This window comes from Salmo salar, chromosome 03 (assembly GCF_965601325.2).
Source record: "Salmo salar chromosome 03, fSalSal1, whole genome shotgun sequence".
NCBI lineage: Eukaryota > Metazoa > Chordata > Actinopteri > Salmoniformes > Salmonidae > Salmo > Salmo salar.
In genome coordinates, this window is record NC_138293.1 from 23,204,433 (window position 1) to 23,224,291 (window position 19,859).

Consider the following 19,859-nt stretch of genomic DNA (forward strand, 5'->3'; position numbering starts at 1 on the left):
AATGTAACATTTTTTCTCTCTGCATTGTTGGAAAGGGCCCGTAAGTAAGCATTTCACTGTTAGTCTACACCTGTTGTTTACGAAGAATGTGACAGATTTTATTTGATTGATCCTGTCAATCTGTCAGTTGTTACTGTCTATTGCACCTATAGTCTTTATTGAATGTCTGTTTTAATGTCAAACTGTTCACCAACCTGTAATGACATTGTGACGTTGTTTTCATCTACCCCACAGCATCTCTTCAGACAGCTCACATATTGAACGAATACGAACTGATCCATTATTCTCTTCATTCCAGGTCCATTTTCCAGATGTGGAGAGAGTGGAATGGCTCAACAAGGTACTGAACGTCTTCACTGCAGTGCGTTGTCCTACAGTACACCAATCAGACCTGGGTTCAAATACCATCTTTCAAATACGTTGAAAATCCTTCAAATACTTTGTTTGATCTAGCCTGCCTAGAGTGCCAGATTAGTGGGGTTTTTGCAGTTTTGGGACTATCGTATTGGTCCATCAAGCTCAGTCAAGCACAGATAACATATTTGAAATTATTGAAAATAGTATTTGAACCCGGTCCAATACCAACTTTCCCGGCAGCAGCACTTGCCCTGCTCTAGATAAGTGGTACAGTGTGGAGGCAGGGAAGCGGGCGGGGAGGGCAGCAGCCTCTTATAAATAGGCCCTTATCTGGAGCTCTGCTAACCCAGCTCCAGTACCAGCCTCCCTGGGGACCCTTCTGACTCCAGGAACTGGGAGGAGTCATTACTCTTACAGTTACTGTAAAAACCAGACTTATAGGGATTTAGTCCACAATGTTTCAAAGACACATTAGATAATAAAACGAGAGATTGACCTCTATTTGTTTTGCAGGAGTGTTATAGATGCTATTGTTTTTGTAGTAGGTTTATGTGGTAAGGAGTTCATGCATTAGTACTTAAAGTAGAGCCTGTAAACTACACTAGGGCCACACCCAAACCAAATAGATGTGTCAGTTGAGGTAACGTTATGTGTGGCAGGCAATTATGAGGGCATTTCCTGCCTATTATCTATGACAAAATAATGCTAAGAATTTTCCCTCTGGGATTAATAAAGTATTTTTGGATCTTAATTCAACGGTCTTATTCAATCAAACCATGCAGAGAACAGGGCCATTACCTATGTAGTGTCTCTGTCAGACATTGAGCTTTGAGAATATGACCTGTGTAACCCTGAGTCTTCCTCTGTCTCCCTCCCCAGACAGTGAAACAGATGTGGCCGTACATCTGTCAGTTTGTTGACAAGCTGTTCAGAGAAACCATTGAGCCGGCTGTGAAGGGGGCTAATGCTCACCTCAGCTCCTTCTGCTTCACCAAGATCGACATGGGGGACAAGGTGAGACTGAGGCAGATAGATATACATGTATGTTTCCAGGGATGAGTTCTGGGGTCAATGGTACTGTTAGTTATGTTCCCACTGTTATGTCGAGCAGTGTGGAAAATGTTCTATATCTTGTTATATGCTGTAGGTGTTTATTCTGTATAATATAGTTCATAGGTGTTTGTTGTTTACCGTCATTAGCCCTATCAACAAAGTCCAGCAATTTTTCCTGTGTGTAAGTTTTCAAACTTGTTAACCTTGTAAGGGAACTTAGGAAACACATGCTTGAAGTATGGTTGGACAAGCAGTTTGGGTTTGAGCACACAGAGAGATCTGTCAACCATTGGGTCCTGCTTTGTCATCCTATCCTCTCCCCCCCTCTCTCTCCCGCTCTCCCTCCATCTTTCTCTCCTTCTCTCTCTACAGCCTCTAAGGGTGAACGGGGTCAAAGTGTACACTGAGAATGTGGACAAACGACAGATTATAATGGACCTGGAGATTAGGTATACGTCACATGCACTGTGGTTAAATTTGGAGATACTTTTTTTTTATATCATTCTATATCAAGACAATTTTTAAAAATCTTTTCAGCTTTGTTGGAAATACAGAGATTGATGTTGACATCAAGAAATACTACTGCAGAGCTGGTATAAAAAGTATACAGGTATGTTATATGCATGTTTTTATATCATACACATGCATACACTACTTTCTATTGGGAAATGTTGTGACTTTCTCCGATTATTCAGTTGATATACCAGACCTCCCGAGCTTGATGAAAATCTGTCTGGTGCATGAGACTAACCATTAGCCACCTCCGTATTTGGCTATGTATTATGAAAATTAGCGTTGTTTTGGATGTTGTTTTTTATCACATAATATGTTGACTCTTCATAGATAAGGGTGACGGTTGATTATACAACATTACAAGAGGTTGCCCTTGCAAACCACCAGCATATTTGCTGTTCAGAGATCAGAGAGAGACAGTTGTATGCAGGGTAGTCTACAGTAATCATTGCGAACCCATTCTGATTGGCCAGATTTGAGACTGCAGTCTCAGGTGGTCTATGTCCACTCTGGTAGGCTGTTTTGGAATCAGTCCAGATTTCAGACGGTTTTGTTGGCTCCTAATAGATGGCTGGCTTTTCACTGTAACCATTTTTGTTCAGATTGAAGCCCTTAAATGTGGCAATCTGCAATCTCATATGTTTTGTTTTGATTCTGACAAAGCCACTGTTTTGAGTAAACGTGACAATAAGACTACATCAGTATGGTTAATCAGTATGGCAGTATGGTTAATCAGTATGGCAGTATGGGTATTGAACATGTCCAATATTTCCATTGCATGTTAAGGGCTGACTGTTTAATTGCTTGCGCTTGCAACCAAATTTGGAGCTCTAGACAGTCTCTACATTTCTGAGTAAAGAGTCACTTCAGTCAGGATGGATACTAATAAAAGCAGTGGAACATTTAGTAATACAACTCAGGTCAGACTTTTCCTTGAGACAACAAGAAGACAGTCATGTAGAATTTGTCAAATAGATTAATCAAAAGTGTATTGTACCGCTGTTTCCTATGTAATAAGATAGAGACCTATAAATTGTATGTTACAATGATCTGCAATCGAAAAGTCACTGATTGGCATGTTTTCTGCAGCTTCACGGTGTCTTGAGGGTCATCATGGAGCCCCTGCTCGGAGACATGCCATTGATCGGAGCCCTGTCAGTTTTCTTCCTGAAGAAGCCTGTAAGTATTGGCAGCCATTTTGACTTATTCTAGAACTACTGCAGTGGTTGGAGCCACTGAGGAGGGAATGGTCAGCAGACCGCTGGATGTGAAGGACGTTGCATTGAGCTCCTGTTCCAGAAAGCCCATTTCCCACCAAGCCTAATTATAATTAGGCTTGCAGCCCAAATGGCTACCAATTCCCTTTATAGTGCACGACTTTTGATGGGCCCTGGACAAAAGTAGTGCACTTTATAGTGAATATTGTGCTATTTGAGATTCAGCCTTAGTCCATAACCTGCTCTTTAGCAGCTGTCTTCATGGGTCAGCATGTGTTATAGATTGAGGGTTTGATATGGGGTCCCTTAGGAGGATGATACATTCCAGTAAAAGGACAATGAGGGGCACTGTAGCTTCCTGTTGGATTCATTACAGCTGAAAACATAATGAACTGGTGTACAATAGCTTGGATATATTTCCTAGATGGGTAATAATACTCAGGTCTTATTTTAAACAGACCCAGTTTCAGGCGGTGTTGATTACCAGTCCAGTAGTCACACGTCATTTGTCTTTTTGACAAAAGAGGTTTTATTTTTAGGGGTGTGAAGTTATGGGTCTCAAGGAGCATTGCTGTGTTATTGTCAAGATATGGGTCGTATCGCCTCTGTGTCTGGGTCGTATCGCCTCTGTGTCTGGGTCGTATCGCCTCTGTGTCTGGGGAGTTTGGGGAGAGCAGATTTGCTTTGTCTTTAGCCTCCTCTGTGCTCTTATGCTGTCGAGGCTGCGTCTTTCTCATTGGGTAGGATTTCTATAGACTTTCCTCTATGCTCATTGCCTTGTTATTACTCAGTAAAGGTCTATGGTAAATCAGCCGGACATCCAGTCTATACCATCTCATACAACTCTCCCCTCTTGGCCTAATACATCTTAACCCCTTAATGAACTACAGTCAGTTAGTGTTGGACCAGTGCTGTGAGCGGAGTTGAATTATTTCTTGCCAGTTTTTAGTTAAATTTGATCATCTTCACACAGTCCAGTCTAGTCTTGATGACTACAATAGCATCCTGCATTTTCCCAGCCAGTCTATAACTGTACGCTCATTGTAAAACATACTAACAGTGAATTGGATTATCAGAGCTGTGATGCACTTATATAGTAGAATACAGTACAGTTTGAATAGATATGTTTCATCAGGGATAGAGACTGTCATCATCCCTATAAACACAGACCAGGCTGAGGCAGAGCCACAGTTATTTCCCCCTGATGTAGTCAGAGGCCTGGTTAGAAGTCCTGGGATAAAGACTGGGGTGTAATGAGAGTCCTTTAGAGTGACAGACAGCCATCTAAGTCTGTTTTTAACCTGGTCCAAGATCTGTTTGTGCTGTCTTGACAGATCTGGGACCAAGTTAGACTGCTATAGAGCACATGGTTATTGTCCACAATGGCCTCTGACCTGTGGTCCAGTCATGGAGACTTTCTTAAGAATGAATGTAAGGTCCACCCCTCTACACTGTCTTGAATTTGTTTTTTAATTTACCGCCCCTTGAAGAAGGTATTACCTGTAAAGCGTTGTGCCTTCATACTCCTCCTGCCCTTCTACCCTGACAGTCTATCTGTCCCCTGAGTTGTGTAGATGTTTGTTCTCAGAGTTACCATCAGTGAGGTATGACAGCCTTTAGGACTGGCTGGTAACCAGTGCCCTGTCTGGGCTGGAGGCGAGGGAGGAGCGTGCCAAGAGTGTGGTGGAAATGTGAGCAGCGTTGCTGTGGCTACGTAGCGTAGTGGCTGTGTGTTTGAAAGTAGAGCAGAGCAGCCAGCCAGGATAAAAGGCCTCACCAGGACTGTTTGATGCTGCAGCATTCTCCTGCCATGCGGTCATAACCAAAGAGGAAACCACCTTTTCTTTCCACTGACTAACGGATGATATTTGTTCAACCCAATGTAATTACAGTGAGATACCTATCGTGTGCTCTCATCTATAAACAGCACTGAATGTTGTTGTTGTTAAAACAATTATCTTTGGATAATCAATGTTTTTTACTGGTACTTGGTTGTTGTTGATAAGAGTTATGACTTAGTTAGTACAGCCAAGTACAGTATGTTCCAGTGTTGTACAGAAGGCTTAGTGACAGGGCCTGTGCAGAAGCCCTTGCGTGTTCATGTTTGTCTGTTCCTGTAAGCTCTGGCACGGTGTGGTGGTGTGGCCTGTTCTGAAGACTAAGTGGTGCACACAGGAAGTGCACGCACGCTCTGCCACCCCGCCCTGCCTTGCCAGATAAAAGCCGGTAGCGGTTCGTATTGCTGTGCAGCCTACATGCCAGTCAGCCAGCCACTGCTCTTTATATCAGTCAGAACAATGGAGCAGGCTGTAAAACAGGCAGTAAAACTCATTTGTGTCAGTATCTGGAGATAGGAAAATCATCGTAAATGCCCTGCCCATGTCTTCAACAAATGATGAGAGCATCATCACAAGCTAATGTTCCTTCCCTTCATCTCGATCTCACGTTCCTTATTGTGTCCTGTTTTTTTGTTATGCATTTTGGGGTAAGGCATCATGTGCCACTCCTTGCATGACAAGACAACAAGGAAATATACAGTGAGCTCCAAAAGTATTGGGACAGTGACAAATGTTTTGGCTCTATACACCAGCATTTTGGATTTGAAATTGATATATATTTTTTATTTAACTTATATTTAACTAGGAAACTTAGTTAAGAACAAATTCTTATTTTACAATGACTGCCTACCCCGGCCAAACCCTCCCCTAACCCAGAAGACGCTGTGCCAATTGTGCGCCGCCCTATGGGACTCCCGATCACGACTGGTTGTGATACAGACCGAGATCGAACCAGGGTCTGTAGTGACGCCTCTTGCACTGAGATGCAGTGCCTTAGACCACTGCGCAACTCAGGAGCCCAAATAGCTATGAGGTTAGCTTTTTTTTTTGTATTTTCATCCATATCGGGTGAACTGTTTAGAAATTACAGCACTATTTGTACATAGTCCCCCCCCATTTTAGGGGACCAAAAGTGTTGTTAAAAATTCACTTATGTGTAGTAAAAAGGACCTTATGTGAGGTTTTTGGTCCCATATTCATAGCACGACTACATCAAGCTTGTGAATAATGAGTGAGAAAGTTACAGACGAACAAAATTCATAAGCTAACCTCTCACCATTACATTAACGGGGGACGTTAGCATTTTGGGGGGGTATGACATTTGTGCTTCTATCTGTAATCATGGTAGCATCTATATTCATGTAGAAGTGTTTAGGGACATATTCTATTGTTATTTACAATGAAAGGGACTCCAAAATGACACATTATTTACCATTTAATTTCTATTGGGCACAAAACAATCTTAAATGAAATCAAAACAGCAAATGCATCCAACAAATTTGTAGTCACAAGATTAATGTAGTCATTGCGTGCTAAGAATATGGGACCAAATACTTCACTTTTTACTACTTAAATACACATGTAAGTGAATTTGTCCAAATACTTTTGGTCCCCTAAAATGGGAGGACTGTGTACAAAAAGTGCTGTAATTTCTAAATGGTTCACCTGATATGGATGAAAATACCCTCAAATGAAAGCTGAACGTCTGCCCTTTAACCTCAGTCATTGTATCATTTCAAATTGCTGGAGTACAAAGAAAAACAATACTTTTGGAGCTCTCTGTAGGTGTGAATCAGCCTTTGTTCTCTGTGAAAGTCAGTTCAGTCCACTCTTCCTGGTCGTATTCTGAACAAGTAGGCATGCTTCTCATTTAAACATTACTGGGTTGGCTTGGGCTCATGTTACCAGAATTCAGGATACCTGAGTTTATCCTGACAGAGTTCTCTGGGTTGATGTTAAAAGTTGAATAACAGGATCATACTACAGCCCAACATGACGTGTTCACCGTGTGTAGCCTAGGGCTAGGTTATATTAGAGCTTTATGGGAAAGAATGTTGCTGTGTCACAGTCAGAATATAATCGTGTCAAAGCTTGTGCCTGCAGCTCTTGTTAGAATGTGGGAGAATACATGTTTGAATGTCGCCTCTGGTCTCTGGAAATGTTCCTTTGACGATTGACAAGCCTGAATTTAGCCATAGGCTATATCACGCTCTCTCGTTCCTTAGACACACATTCAGACAGTATTTTTTTAAGGTGTACTTGAACAGCTTTATTCTTCATACTAAGTACATCTGTGCTTATGTACGCTACAAGTCAAATCCTCATCTTAAATCCCACAAATGTTGACATTCTGATTTGCTTAATGGCCTGTTGCTCACCTTTGCAGATATTCTTAAGTGAACAAAGTTAGAAACGTAATCTCACCCTGAGTCCCCTGACACACACATCCCACAGTTCAGAGGCATATCCCTGACCACTAGCACATGAGACATGACATCATATTACCCCATGTTTGGTTTACTTCTATTTTGTTACCATGACAACTGGTAGACTGTTGGCGCTAGGAACACAAGCATTTTGCTACACCCGCAATAACATCTGATAAGTATGTGGATGCGAACAATAAAATGTGATTTGATTTGACTAATAAGTCCTTTTATGGTAAATAGGTTTTGACTATCCTAAATGATGTGGTAGGAAACGTTAATGTGACAATGCCATAATTCTTACCTAGTATTGGTTTAGGCCTACCCTCCATATTCAAACAGCATGTCTGTCAATGTTTTTATTTTTAGATACAGCGAACACTGAGTTCATTTGATGTGCTAGGTAATAGTCGTAGATTGCTTAACTATCATTACATTTTCTTTTATTGCAACTATGACTCATAAAGTAAGAGAGCATAGCCTAGATGGAGACATTCAGTGGGCAGGACTCCTGGCTTGGTTACTGGCACAGAGAAAGACATGGGCTGCATCCCAAATGGGATGCAAAAGTAATGCACTATACAGGGAATAGGGTGCCATTTGGGGTGCACAGACGAACCCAGTAACATAGCTAGCCAGGTCACGTTCCCATAGAGACTGTCACGACATAGCATTCTCAGAGTTTGATTCCTTCGTTTACGTCCCTGGTACACTGTCCAGTGCCTACTCATTCCTGAGCCTACTAAATGTTTGCCATTGTACTGAGTGGTTTTGCAGTCTGTGTAGTATTGTGATGCTTTAGTGCACTGTTGCTGCACACAGACTCTGGCATTGTCCTGAAAACTTCTAGTTGGCGTTACAGTATTTGTTTTGTTTTCCAATCCGCACTAAGAATGTGTCCCAAATGACACTTTATTCCCTGGTTAAAAACTCTGGTCAAAAGTAGTGAAAAGTACTACATATGGAAAAAGGGTGCCATTTAGGATACAGACTATGCTTGCCACATACTGTACAGTCTACAGTCATCCCTTCCATAAAACCTGTGCAGAATGAACAATTACTGGTTCGGTATAGTTTGCCCTTTGTAGTGAGAATCTTAGAAGCCTTATCTCTCTCTCCTGGGCCTGCACTGTATTGCATTCTTTTTGAGAATGCTAATTTTCCTCAAGAAATTGCTTTTCGCTTTAGACAGCATTTTTAAAGTTAATGTCCGTGTTCACTGTTCAGGTCAAAGTGATAACTGTCTTACTAGGTACTGGAGTGGTCATTATAGGAGTCTTCAAAGATATGATGAAAGTAGATAACATCTTCTGTTATAAAGTAGAAATCAATGCCTTGCTCTGGAACTGTCAGTTAGAACCAATTCGAAATAATGTCTTTTGGAGAGTTTTTTTTTTCTTTCTTTCTGCTGTGAATAAGTGCACTGTTGTTTCATTAGGAAACTGTACTCCTCACGGACTGAGAGCTTTCATTAGCTGTTGTTTCATTAGGAAACTGTACTCCTCACGGACAGAGAGCTTTCATTAGCTGTTGTTTCATTAGGAAACTGTACTCCTCACGGACTGAGAGCTTTCATTAGCTGTTGTTTCATTAGGAAACTGTACTCCTCACGGACAGAGAGCTTTCATTAGCTGTTGTTTCATTAGGAAACTGTACTCCTCACGGACTGAGAGCTTTCATTAGCTGTTGTTTCATTAGGAAACTGTACTCCTCACGGACAGAGAGCTTTCATTAGCTGTTGTTTCATTAGGAAACTGTACTCCTCACGGACTGAGAGCTTTCATTAGCTGTTGTTTCATTAGGAAACTGTACTCCTCACGGACAGAGAGCTTTCATTAGCTGTTGTTTCATTAGGAAACTGTACTCCTCACGGACTGAGAGCTTTCATTAGCTGTTGTTTCATTAGGAAACTGTACTCCTCACGGACAGAGAGCTTTCATTAGCTGTTGTTTCATTAGGAAACTGTACTCCTCACGGACTGAGAGCTTTCATTAGCTGTTGTTTCATTAGGAAACTGTACTCCTCACGGACAGAGAGCTTTCATTAGCTGTTGTTTCATTAGGAAACTGTACTCCTCACGGACTGAGAGCTTTCATTAGCTGTTTCATTAGGAAACTGTACTCCTCACGGACTGAGAGCTTTCATTAGCTGTTGTTTCATTAGGAAACTGTACTCCTCACGGACTGAGAGCTTTCATTAGCTGTTGTTTCATTAGGAAACTGTACTCCTCACGGACTGAGAGCTTTCATTAGCTGTTGTTTCATTAGGAAACTGTACTCCTCACGGACTGAGAGCTTTCATTAGCTGTTTCATTAGGAAACTGTACTCCTCACGGACAGAGAGCTTTCATTAGCTGTTGTTTCATTAGGAAACTGTACTCCTCACGGACTGAGAGCTTTCATTAGCTGTAGAGCTGCTTCCAAGTTAATGCATTTTAGCCATCGGAAATTCCTCTTCTCCTGATGAGTCACTGAGAACCGATCTTAAAGTGCTTTGAAATTACTCCCTATGTTTGGACTTTGATTTACTATTTGCCTACTCTATTGCTTCCCGTATTAAAACAGAGCTAACTCTTCAATATTGATTACTCTCTATTCTCAGTTTTGCCAATGTTTCTGCTTTGTTAAACTTGTATGTAACAATTTGAACTATTGCACTAATTGTGTCTGTCTAGTCTGTCCTCATTTCTAATCCGTTCATTACATTTCATTACAATGATCAGCTAGATGAGAACAGTAGCTGGATTAGAACCTCATAAAGATGTGCTGCAGTAGCTTTGTCATTCAGTCCTTAGGAGCCCAGTGAGTGATGCAGACCACGGCAGGAGACGCACAGAGCTAGAGCCTGCCCACCATATACATGTCCTCTCTGCATTGTACTGAAATAGCGAGTCTTATTGATTAGCAGTTCCATGGAGCAGGCTGCTGCCCTCTTAGTGAGAATGCTCTCCCTAAGTTTAGAGGACAAGGACAAGAGCTAGTTGTGGAGTCACTTTCTAAATTAAATGACTGTAATGAATTCAATGAAATAAAATGACTTGTGTTTGTGGTCCACAACATGTGTTCCTTGTATGGGTTTATCAACGTTTAGTTTTTTCTCTGTCATTCAAGGCATGTTTTCTTTTGTTCTTCCAGTTGCTGGATATAAACTGGACAGGCCTCACAAATATGCTGGACATTCCAGGATTGAAGTAAGTGACAACTGCAAGATTGCAAACCCTGCTTGTAATGGGTCTCGGTTACATGGCTTCTGTCAGCACTACCAAGCCCTTATCACTCTCTCTCACTCCAGATGGGTGGGGTGTAGGTTTGGGCCGATATATGATGAAATCTAATATCGCTATATTTGATATTGACGATATATTGTGATGTGCAAGACTATACTCTATTTGAACTTTACAAATCAAAACTGTGCAAATGTATGTTAGCCTGTCTTAGTATGTTGAAAATTAAGTCTAAATGAATGAACTAAGCCTATTTTTTTTCGCCATACAAAAGATTATTTAATGAGAATGTGACTATAATATTGTAAATACGCACACAATTTTCGGATATCGGATATCTCGACATTTGGAGTAACATATCGTAGAAGAGGTCTCCCCAAATATTGCCAAATCTTGATGTAGGTTAGAACTGGCCTAACCCACAATATAGAGTGGAAAGTATTCAGATCCCTTGACTTTTTCCACATTTTATTACGCCTTATTCTAAAATTGTTCAAATTGTTTTTCCCCTCATCAATCTACACACAAGACCCGACAATGACAAAGCAAAAACAGGTTTTTAGAAATATTTCAGTTTTACATTTTTTATAAATTAGCTAATATCACATTTACATAAGTATTCAGACTTTTTACTAAGTACTTTGTTAAAGCACTTTTGGCAGCGATTAGAACCTTGAGTCTTGGGTATGACGCTACAAGCTTGGCACACCTGTGTTTGGGGAGTTCCTTCTGTTCTTTTCTGCAGATCCTCTCACGCTCTGTCAGGTTGGATGGGGAGCGTTGCTGCACAGCTATTTTCTGGTCTCTCCAGAGATGCTCAATCAGGTTCAAGTCCGGGCTCTGGCTGGGCCACTCAAGGACATTCAGAGAATTCTCCCGAAGCCACTCCTGTGTTGTCTTGGCTGTGTGCTTATGGTCGTTATCCTGTTGGAAGGTCCTGAGCGCTCTGGAGCAGGTTTTCATCAAAGACCTCTCTGTACTTTGTTCTGTTCATCTTTGCCTCGATCCCGACTAGTCTCCCAGTCCCTGCCGCTGAAAAACATCCCCACAGCATGATGTTGCCACCACCATGCTTCACCATATGGATGGTGCCAGGTTTCCTCCACACATGATGCTTGGTATTCAGGCCACAGAGTTAAATCTTGGATTCATCAGACCAGAGAATCTTGTTTCTCATGGTCTGAGAGTCTTTAGGTGCCTTTTGGCAAACTCCAAGCGGACTGTCATGTGCCTTTTACTGAAGAGTGGCTTCTGTCTGGCTGCTCTACCATAAAGGCCTGATTTGTGTAGCGCTACAGAGATGGTTGTCCTTCTGGAAGGTTCTCCCATCTCTACAGAGGAACTCTAGAGCTCTGTCAGAGTGACCATGGGGTTCTTGGTCACCTCCCTGACCAAGGCCCTTCTCCCCTGATTACTCAGTTTGGCCGGGCGGACAGCTCTAGGAAGAGTCTTGGTGGTTCCAAACTTCTTTCTTTTAAGAATGATGGAGGCCACTGTGTTCTTGGGGACCTACAATCCTGCAGAAATTGTTTGGTACCCTTCTCCAGATATGTTCCTCAACACAATCCTGTCTCAGAGCTCCATGGAGAATGCCTTCAACCTCATGGCTTTGTTTTTGCTCTGACATGCACTGTCAACTGTGGGACCTTATATAGACAGGTGTGTGCCTTTCCATATCATGTCCAATCAATTTAATTTACCACAGGTAGACTCCAATTAATTTGTAGAAACATCTCAAGGATTATCAATGGAAACAGGATGCACCTGAGCTCAATTTCGAGTATCATAGCAAAGGGTCTGAATACTAATGTAAATAAGGTATTTCTGTTTTATATTTTTAATACATTTGCAAACATGTCTTAACCTGTTTTCACTTTGTCATTATGGGGTATTGTGTGTGGATTGTTTTAAACTTTAAACTCAGGGAGACTGAATACTTTCCAAAGGCACTGTAGGTATGGTAGGGAAATGAGTTCCGTATTGGTTTACTCAGAGGGTGTAGTCTACAGTTACAGTACACATTCATAGTAAATGGATATCTGTATTGTATCCTTGTGGGCATCCCAAATGGCACCCTATTACCTAGAGTGTGCACTATTTTTGGCCAGAGCTCTGAGTCCTGGTTAAAAAGTAGTGCACTATATAGGTAATATGTTGCCATTTGGGACATGCCTTGTTATCAGTCGAAATAGGCTAATAGATTAGAGGCAACAGTCTTTTAATGTGATCACCAATTACCAGGGATGGAGGAGGTAGAGAAGGGGAAAGGTATCTATATCATGAAGTTCATTGTGTCTGTGAGAGCCTGAAGGCTAAGGTTTACTAGGCTGTTTATGGCTCCTGTGTCAGGCTTGAAAACAGCTCTGTCCCTTCAGTGTTGACAGGTCCTGGTCAAAAGTATACACTATATAGGGAATTAGGATGATATTTTGGATGCTGCCCAGGCAGCGCAAACAGACAGGCGCTAGGGAACATTAACATGAAGGCCTCATTTATTTGGAGAGAGAGAGAGCCAGGTGGCAGCTTTCAGGGCTGGAGAGAGAGAGAGAGAGAGGGAGGGAGTGCACCCATTTGCGCATGCCTGTACTTGTATGGCACACGTATGCGTACGTGTTAGTAGCATTTTACTGTATGTCGGTAATGACACCATGGCAGGTATAAATGACTAACAGCCAGTCCGCTTTCTCAGACAGAGCTGCAGTCTGTGAGGGATAAGGAGGGAGAATGGTCAGCATAGCTCTCCCTGCTTGCGTCCCAAATGACACCCTATTCCCTATATAGTGCACTACTTTTGACCAGGGCCCATAGGGAATAAGGTGCCATTTGGGAAGCTGGCCCTGTAGCTGTGTGTTAAAAGTAGTCCTACACCACTGTGAGGTCACAGCACCATGAGGTCATGCATTTACAGCTCTATGCAAAGCAGCCATGTGGTGGAGGGCTGTAATTAGAGGACAAGAAGCCATCACATGGATATACTACTGGACCCCATAGCTTGTTTCAACATCTCACTCTTCAAGTTCTGTCAAATGCTGTCACTGTCCGCATGTTTTGCACTTATCCCAAAAGTGGGATCAAATGAAACACAGCTAAATGGACCAATGGAAATACAGTGTAAATACAGTTGTCAAGGGTAGTCTCCCTGAAAAATAGTGTTAGAAGTCACATGAGAAAAGGAAATGAGCAACTAACTGGGCGGCCGGTAGCCTAGCGGGTAGGAGCGTTGGGCCACGGAGAAGGTTGCTGGATTGAATCCCAGAGCCGACAAGGTAAAAATCTGCCGTTCTGCCCTTGAGCAAGGCACTTAACCCCCAACAACAACTGCTCCCCGGGCGCCGATGACATGGATGTTGATTAAATCAGCCCCACGTACCTCTCTGATTCAGAGGGGTTGGGTTAAGTGCGGAAGACACATTTCAGTTGAATGCATTCAGTTTTGCAACTGACTAGGTATCCCCCCTTTCCCTGACCACGCAGACAGGATCCCCATTGTAGTGGGCCCTACAGCTTCCTTTGTTTATGATGAACTTTAAACTATAAATAGTCATCTAAACTGAGCTAGCCCTCCTCCTGAAAAGCCCCTGGAATCCCTTAGAGCTGCTATTAAAATGATTGAATTAATGAATAGATTAGAATGGGGATTATAACTAGTTTATTTTATCTAACTGTTGATATTTATAGAAGTTGATGATGGAGTGGTCAGAGAAGTTGACATGTGATTCAATAGGTGGTTGTGTTTTGAAGCTTGGGTGGGAGATGTGTTAAAATGCTACAGTGAATGTTTGGCCATTTGAATATACTAAATTCAATGAAGAGCCATGCAGAGATACAGGTAACTGCCAAAATAAAGGAAACACTTGAGTAAATAAGGGATAGAAGGTATATTAAAACCAGGTGCTTTCACACAAGTGTGGTTCCTGAGTTAAGCAATTAACATCCCATTATGTTTAAGGTCATGTATAAAAATGCCCAGTTGCCCAAATTTTTAAGCTACTATGGCTAGAAGAAGAGATCTCAGTGACTTTGAAAGAGGAGTCTCAAAAGAGCATAGGGTGTTTAAAGGGTGTGTGTGTGTCATTCACCAGATCTCAACCCAATTTAACACTTATGGGAGATTCTGGAGCGGCACCTGAGACAGCGTTTTCCACCACCATCAACAAAACACCAAATGATGGAATTTCTCGTGGAAGAATGGTGTCACATCACTTCAGCAAGAGTTCCAGACACTTGTAGAATCTATGCCAAGGTGTATTGAAACTGTTCTGGCAGCTCGTGGTGGCCTAATGCCCTATTAAGTCACTTTATGTTGGTGTTTCTTTTATTTTGGCAGTTGCCTGTATGTTTAGGCCTATATGGCAGTGGTTTGATAAGTTCCCTGATCGAGGTCCACAGTTAAACAAATAAGTATGGTGCCTGATGTTTTTTTGTTATTTGCTTTTGTGTCACTCCTTCCTGTGAAATGTAGCCTTCCTCTATATATGGGTTTGCAGGAAACAACCTGAAACCGGCCTTGCCTCAAACGCTCTCTCTCACACACACACACACACACACACACACACACACACACACACACACAGTTGTCGCCCCCCCCCCCCCCCCCCCCCAACACACAGACACGCTCTGAGTCTAAAGAGTCTGAAAAGTTTAATTGTAGCTTACCAGGTGTGTGTGTGTGTGTGAACAGACAGAGGGTTCTGTGTATGAGGCTCACATTTCCTCTGGTATGACTTGCATCTCACTCTCAAACAGCAGGCACCTCAGCTCACTCCTAAGTGTGTGTGTTTGGCCCCTGTCTGGGACCACTTTTTTCATTGTTGGAATGGAAGTTGTCTCCTCCTCCCCCAACACACAGACCTGCTCTGAAGGTATAACGTCTGGAAAGTTCAACTGTAGCTTTGCTGATCTTTTCCTACAAACAGACAAAAAGTAAAGAAATAGGACAAAATGTAAAGTCACTAACATGTGTTATCAATTATCATTTGAGTCAATTGCAGTTGAACACCAGCATTGAATACATTCCTTCTGCGATAAACCCAGAAATGAGCGGGCTGGCCTCCACATATTTCGCATCCACACTTTTTTTTCTTCCCAGCACCAAAAACAACCTCCTTTTATAGACATGATAGAATATGTCGTAACCTCAGAGGAATCTTGAGGATGGGATGGGGGAGGCCCGGCTGCACCATTTAAACCCAGCTCTGAGGCAGTAACACACCCACTTAGGGAGTTCTCCATTCACTACAATGCTGCCATCTAGTGGGTATTAGAAAAACGTAACATTGACTGTTGTTTTGATTCCCCGTTTATGAGCTTCATCTTGGCTCCAGTTTAAATACATAATTTAAATACAGGATATCCATTTTCCTGTAAGGATTAGTAGTGGAGCCATTGAAAGTTGTGGGATTCTACACTGAGCCCATAAATAGACTATTAGGAAGTGGATAAGTTTCTGTGTGTGCACACCACTGTCACATGTCTAGTTTCAACTTCACAGACAGATGGTGCCAGCTGCAGATGGTAGTGTAATGTCTCTTGGCACAGGTCTATGGTATGAGTCAGGTGGGGGTGGGAGCAGGGAGGGAGGTTGGGCCTCTGGACTTCAGATTGTGACAGTGCCCTTGACTTCTGCTGTCAAACATAGTGAAACATAGTGTTTGTTTCAAATGGCACCCTATTTCTAATATAGTGCACTACTTTTGACCAGGCCCCATTGGGTTCTGGTCAAAAGTAGTGCACTATAGGGGATAGGATGTCATTTGGGGCATAGACGGTGACCCCTCCCCCCCCCCCCCCCCCTCTACACCTGCCAATAGGTCAGAGTTGTATAGGGCTACACCCCCCAACTCGTCCACACTTACCACCCATCCAATTTTCCCTCTAAGCTACCCTGTGTGTGCGCAAGCTCCCAGGGACTGTCATGCAGAAGAAATATCAGCCAGCGCAGAGAAACACGAGATTGAACTTCACTCAACTTTCTAGAGTTTTCCCCGTTAACACTTTCAACATTTCGCTTTATTGTGGGAATTGTGATCGACTCAACACAATATTAGCCACTGCATATAGCCACGTGTGCACATTTGTTCATATTATTTGCTAGTGAGTTATTAGCCCAGTTATAGCTAATTTGTAGTCAGAAATGTAGAAATATTATTTCGGTAGAAGATCTTGAGTTGCTATATTATTACTTTGACAGATACTGATCTAATTATTCATTTATAAACATCTTTCTCTGAAAAATACCGTCCCCACTTTTGATGTCACTACTGACTTTAAAAGACTGTAGAATGAATGTGCTTTATGCTACAACCCTACAAATATCACTAGGTGATGGGATTGCACCCCTTTCCACTATGGCCACATTTCTGCAATCATTTTGGAGAAAATTAGTTAACAAATTGACCAATCTTAAAGTATTTTTAAGAAGTGTCACTAGTACCTAAAATCTAATATATCAACAAATATGTAAAGTACGCTTTTGTGACTAAAATGTATGTACATCTGTCCAAATGAAAGATGGCTAACATATGGCTGGCTATGGGGAGTCTTTAAAGTCCAAAATAAATCAAAATGGTCACAACTGAAACAATTGACTCAACATAGATACTGTATTGTGGAGGTCTCATCTTTGTGTCTCTGCTATTAATGATTCTGTGACCGCATGGGCAGCGCCATTGAGGCTATCTCCAATTTTATGTTGCATGCGCCATGCTCTACCTACTGAGCTACAGAGGACCACTGTGGGTAGTGGAAAAGTGCACACTTGAGGAAAAATGTAGAGTATTGAAATGCATAGCCAGCAGGGAGGCTTTAACCCTGCAATGTTTTGGCCATATATTTGGCCAAAACATAGACATCGATAATGTGCTAAACTGTACTTTACTATATTATACTGTACTGTACCCTACTCTAATGTTCTCCAATGTACTCAAGTTTACTCTACTTCGAGTTAATTACAATTGAAGAAAGGGCCCAGGGACTTTTGATCTAGTGGTCTTGGTGTTCAGAGCACGCAAGATCACATGAATTCAGGCTTTAATTTGTCATGGTCTCAACTCACTGGGTCTAGGTCCTGGATCTTGGGACCAATGTCCTGGTATACGTCTTGGCTCCTGGATATTACCATCTGAAATGCTTGTTATTTTGCCAAAATAAAGATGTGTAAAGTCATAATTTAAACATCTAACAACATAAATAATTAGATGCTTTTAGGTTGTTCTTTTTCAGAGTAAATAACCCACGGACACTAGAGAAGCTTAACCTAGTTTAATCATTCCCCAAAGGTTCTTCTGTACAGCTGAAAACAGACAGCTAAACATTTCAAACATCACAGTTTATATGCATCCTACTTAAGACACTCCTCTTTACAGTTTATGGCTCCACAGGAAAGAAGGTAACCAGATACTAACCCTGATTACTCCCTTAAGGGGAACTGACCTCACCCCCTTCTTCACCGAATCCACAGATATCCATCTGTCTTCCCTATATCAACACATCGCTATCTTCTCCTCCATCAAACACATTCCAAAGCCTTCTGGCTTGCTACAGATTCTTTCTATTCAAGGCTTCGTCTCTATCATTTACTTAATATCTCAATGTTCAAAGTTTAGCCGATTCCAACAGGACCAATGTCCTGGTATGCATCTTGGTCTTGGCTCCTGGATATTACCATCTGAAACGCTTGTTATTTTGCCAAAATAAAGATATGTAAAGTCATAATTTAAACATCTAACAACATAAATAATTAGGTGCTGTTAATCTCTAATTTTCTGAGTAAATAACTCACGGACACTAGAGAAGCTTAACCAAGTTTAATTCTTCCCAAAGGGTCGATACAGCTGTAATTCAGACATGGCTTCCCCCATGGTAGTATTCATATCCCACTTTGGGTGGAGTCTCCTCCTTATCGCTAAACATTGCATCATTATTGTTGAGCAGGGTACTAAGTGATATGATCCTTCAACAGTTTCTCCCTTTATCAGTACTGCCGCATGCGATTGTGTTCCCTGCACTCAGCCCCTCCAAAGCTTAATTATGACACCCCTCATGTCTCCTTTGTAACTGTTCTTATACTTCTGAGTTCAATGTTCAAAGTTTCACCCAGAATCCAACAATGCATAAGTTATTAAATCAATCAACAAGTTTCAGATTCATACAATCAATATTGAACATTTTACAGAAATCTTTCAATTAAATTTAAAGGTTTAGAATGTCTGGTTAAAAATCATGTTTTACTATTTTGTTAATTTTTGTATCCAAATGAAATTCATAAAATGAATCTATAATAGGTTTATCAAAATGATCACTACTGTGCATGGTTTTCCCTTTTTTATTGCAATTTTTTTATTTTATTCAGTAGTTACGTTTATGGGGTGGTAAGGAATTCGGGTAAATATTTCAAATATGTAATACAAAGTGTGTAAGCAGTATATACTGTATGTCTACCTGACATACACTACATGACCAAAAGTGTGTGGACATGACACCTGCTTGTCGAACATCTCATTCCAAAATCATGGGCATTAATATGGAGTTGGTCCCTCCTTTGCTGCTATAACAGCCTCCGCTCTTCTGGGAAGGCTTTCCACTAGAACATTGTTGCAGGGACTTGCTTCCATTCAGCCACGAGTATTAGTGAGGTCGGGCACTGATGTTGGGTGATTAGGCCTGGCTCGCAGTCGGTGTTCCAATTCATCCAACGGTGGTTGAGGTCAGGGCTCTGTGCAGGCCAGTCAAGTTCTTCCACACCGATCTCAACAAACCATTTCTCTATGGACCTCACTTTATGCACGGGGGCATTGTCATGCTGAAACAGGAAAGGGTCTTCCCCAAACTGTTGCCACAAAGTTGGAAGCACATAATTGTCTAGAAGGTCATTGTATGCTGTAGCGTTAAGATTTCCCTTCACTGGAACTAAGGGGCCTAGCCCGAACCATGACAAGCCCCAGACCATTATTCCTCCTCCACCAAACTTTACAGTTGGCACTATGCATTGTCCATCATACTGCCAGATGGTGAAGCGTGATTCATCACTCCAGAGAAAGTGTTTCCATTGCTCGAGAGTCCAATGGCGGAGAGCTTTACTCAACTTCACCCAAAGCTTTGCATTGCACTTGATGATTTTAGGCTTGTGTGCGGCTGCTCGGCCATGGAAACCCTTTTCATGAAGCTCCCGACAAACAGTTCTTGTGCTGACGTTGCTTCCAGAGGCAGTTTGGAAATCAGTAGTGTGTGTTGT

At 41.9% G+C, this 19,859-nt stretch overlaps 1 protein-coding gene across 3 annotated transcripts in view; it reads left to right on the top strand.

Annotated features, from left to right (window-relative positions):
• LOC106599471 (extended synaptotagmin-2-B) overlaps positions 1-19,859 on the top strand; it is a 46,402-nt gene that overhangs the window by 14,767 nt on the left and 11,776 nt on the right. For all 3 annotated transcript variants that reach the window (XM_014190726.3, XM_014190727.3, XM_014190728.3), the window contains exons 3-8: positions 299-340; positions 1,237-1,371; positions 1,783-1,859; positions 1,948-2,020; positions 3,013-3,102; positions 10,539-10,594. In XM_014190726.3, coding sequence (XP_014046201.2) covers positions 299-340; positions 1,237-1,371; positions 1,783-1,859; positions 1,948-2,020; positions 3,013-3,102; positions 10,539-10,594 — 473 coding nt within the window. The remainder of the gene's footprint in view (positions 1-298; positions 341-1,236; positions 1,372-1,782; positions 1,860-1,947; positions 2,021-3,012; positions 3,103-10,538; positions 10,595-19,859) is intronic.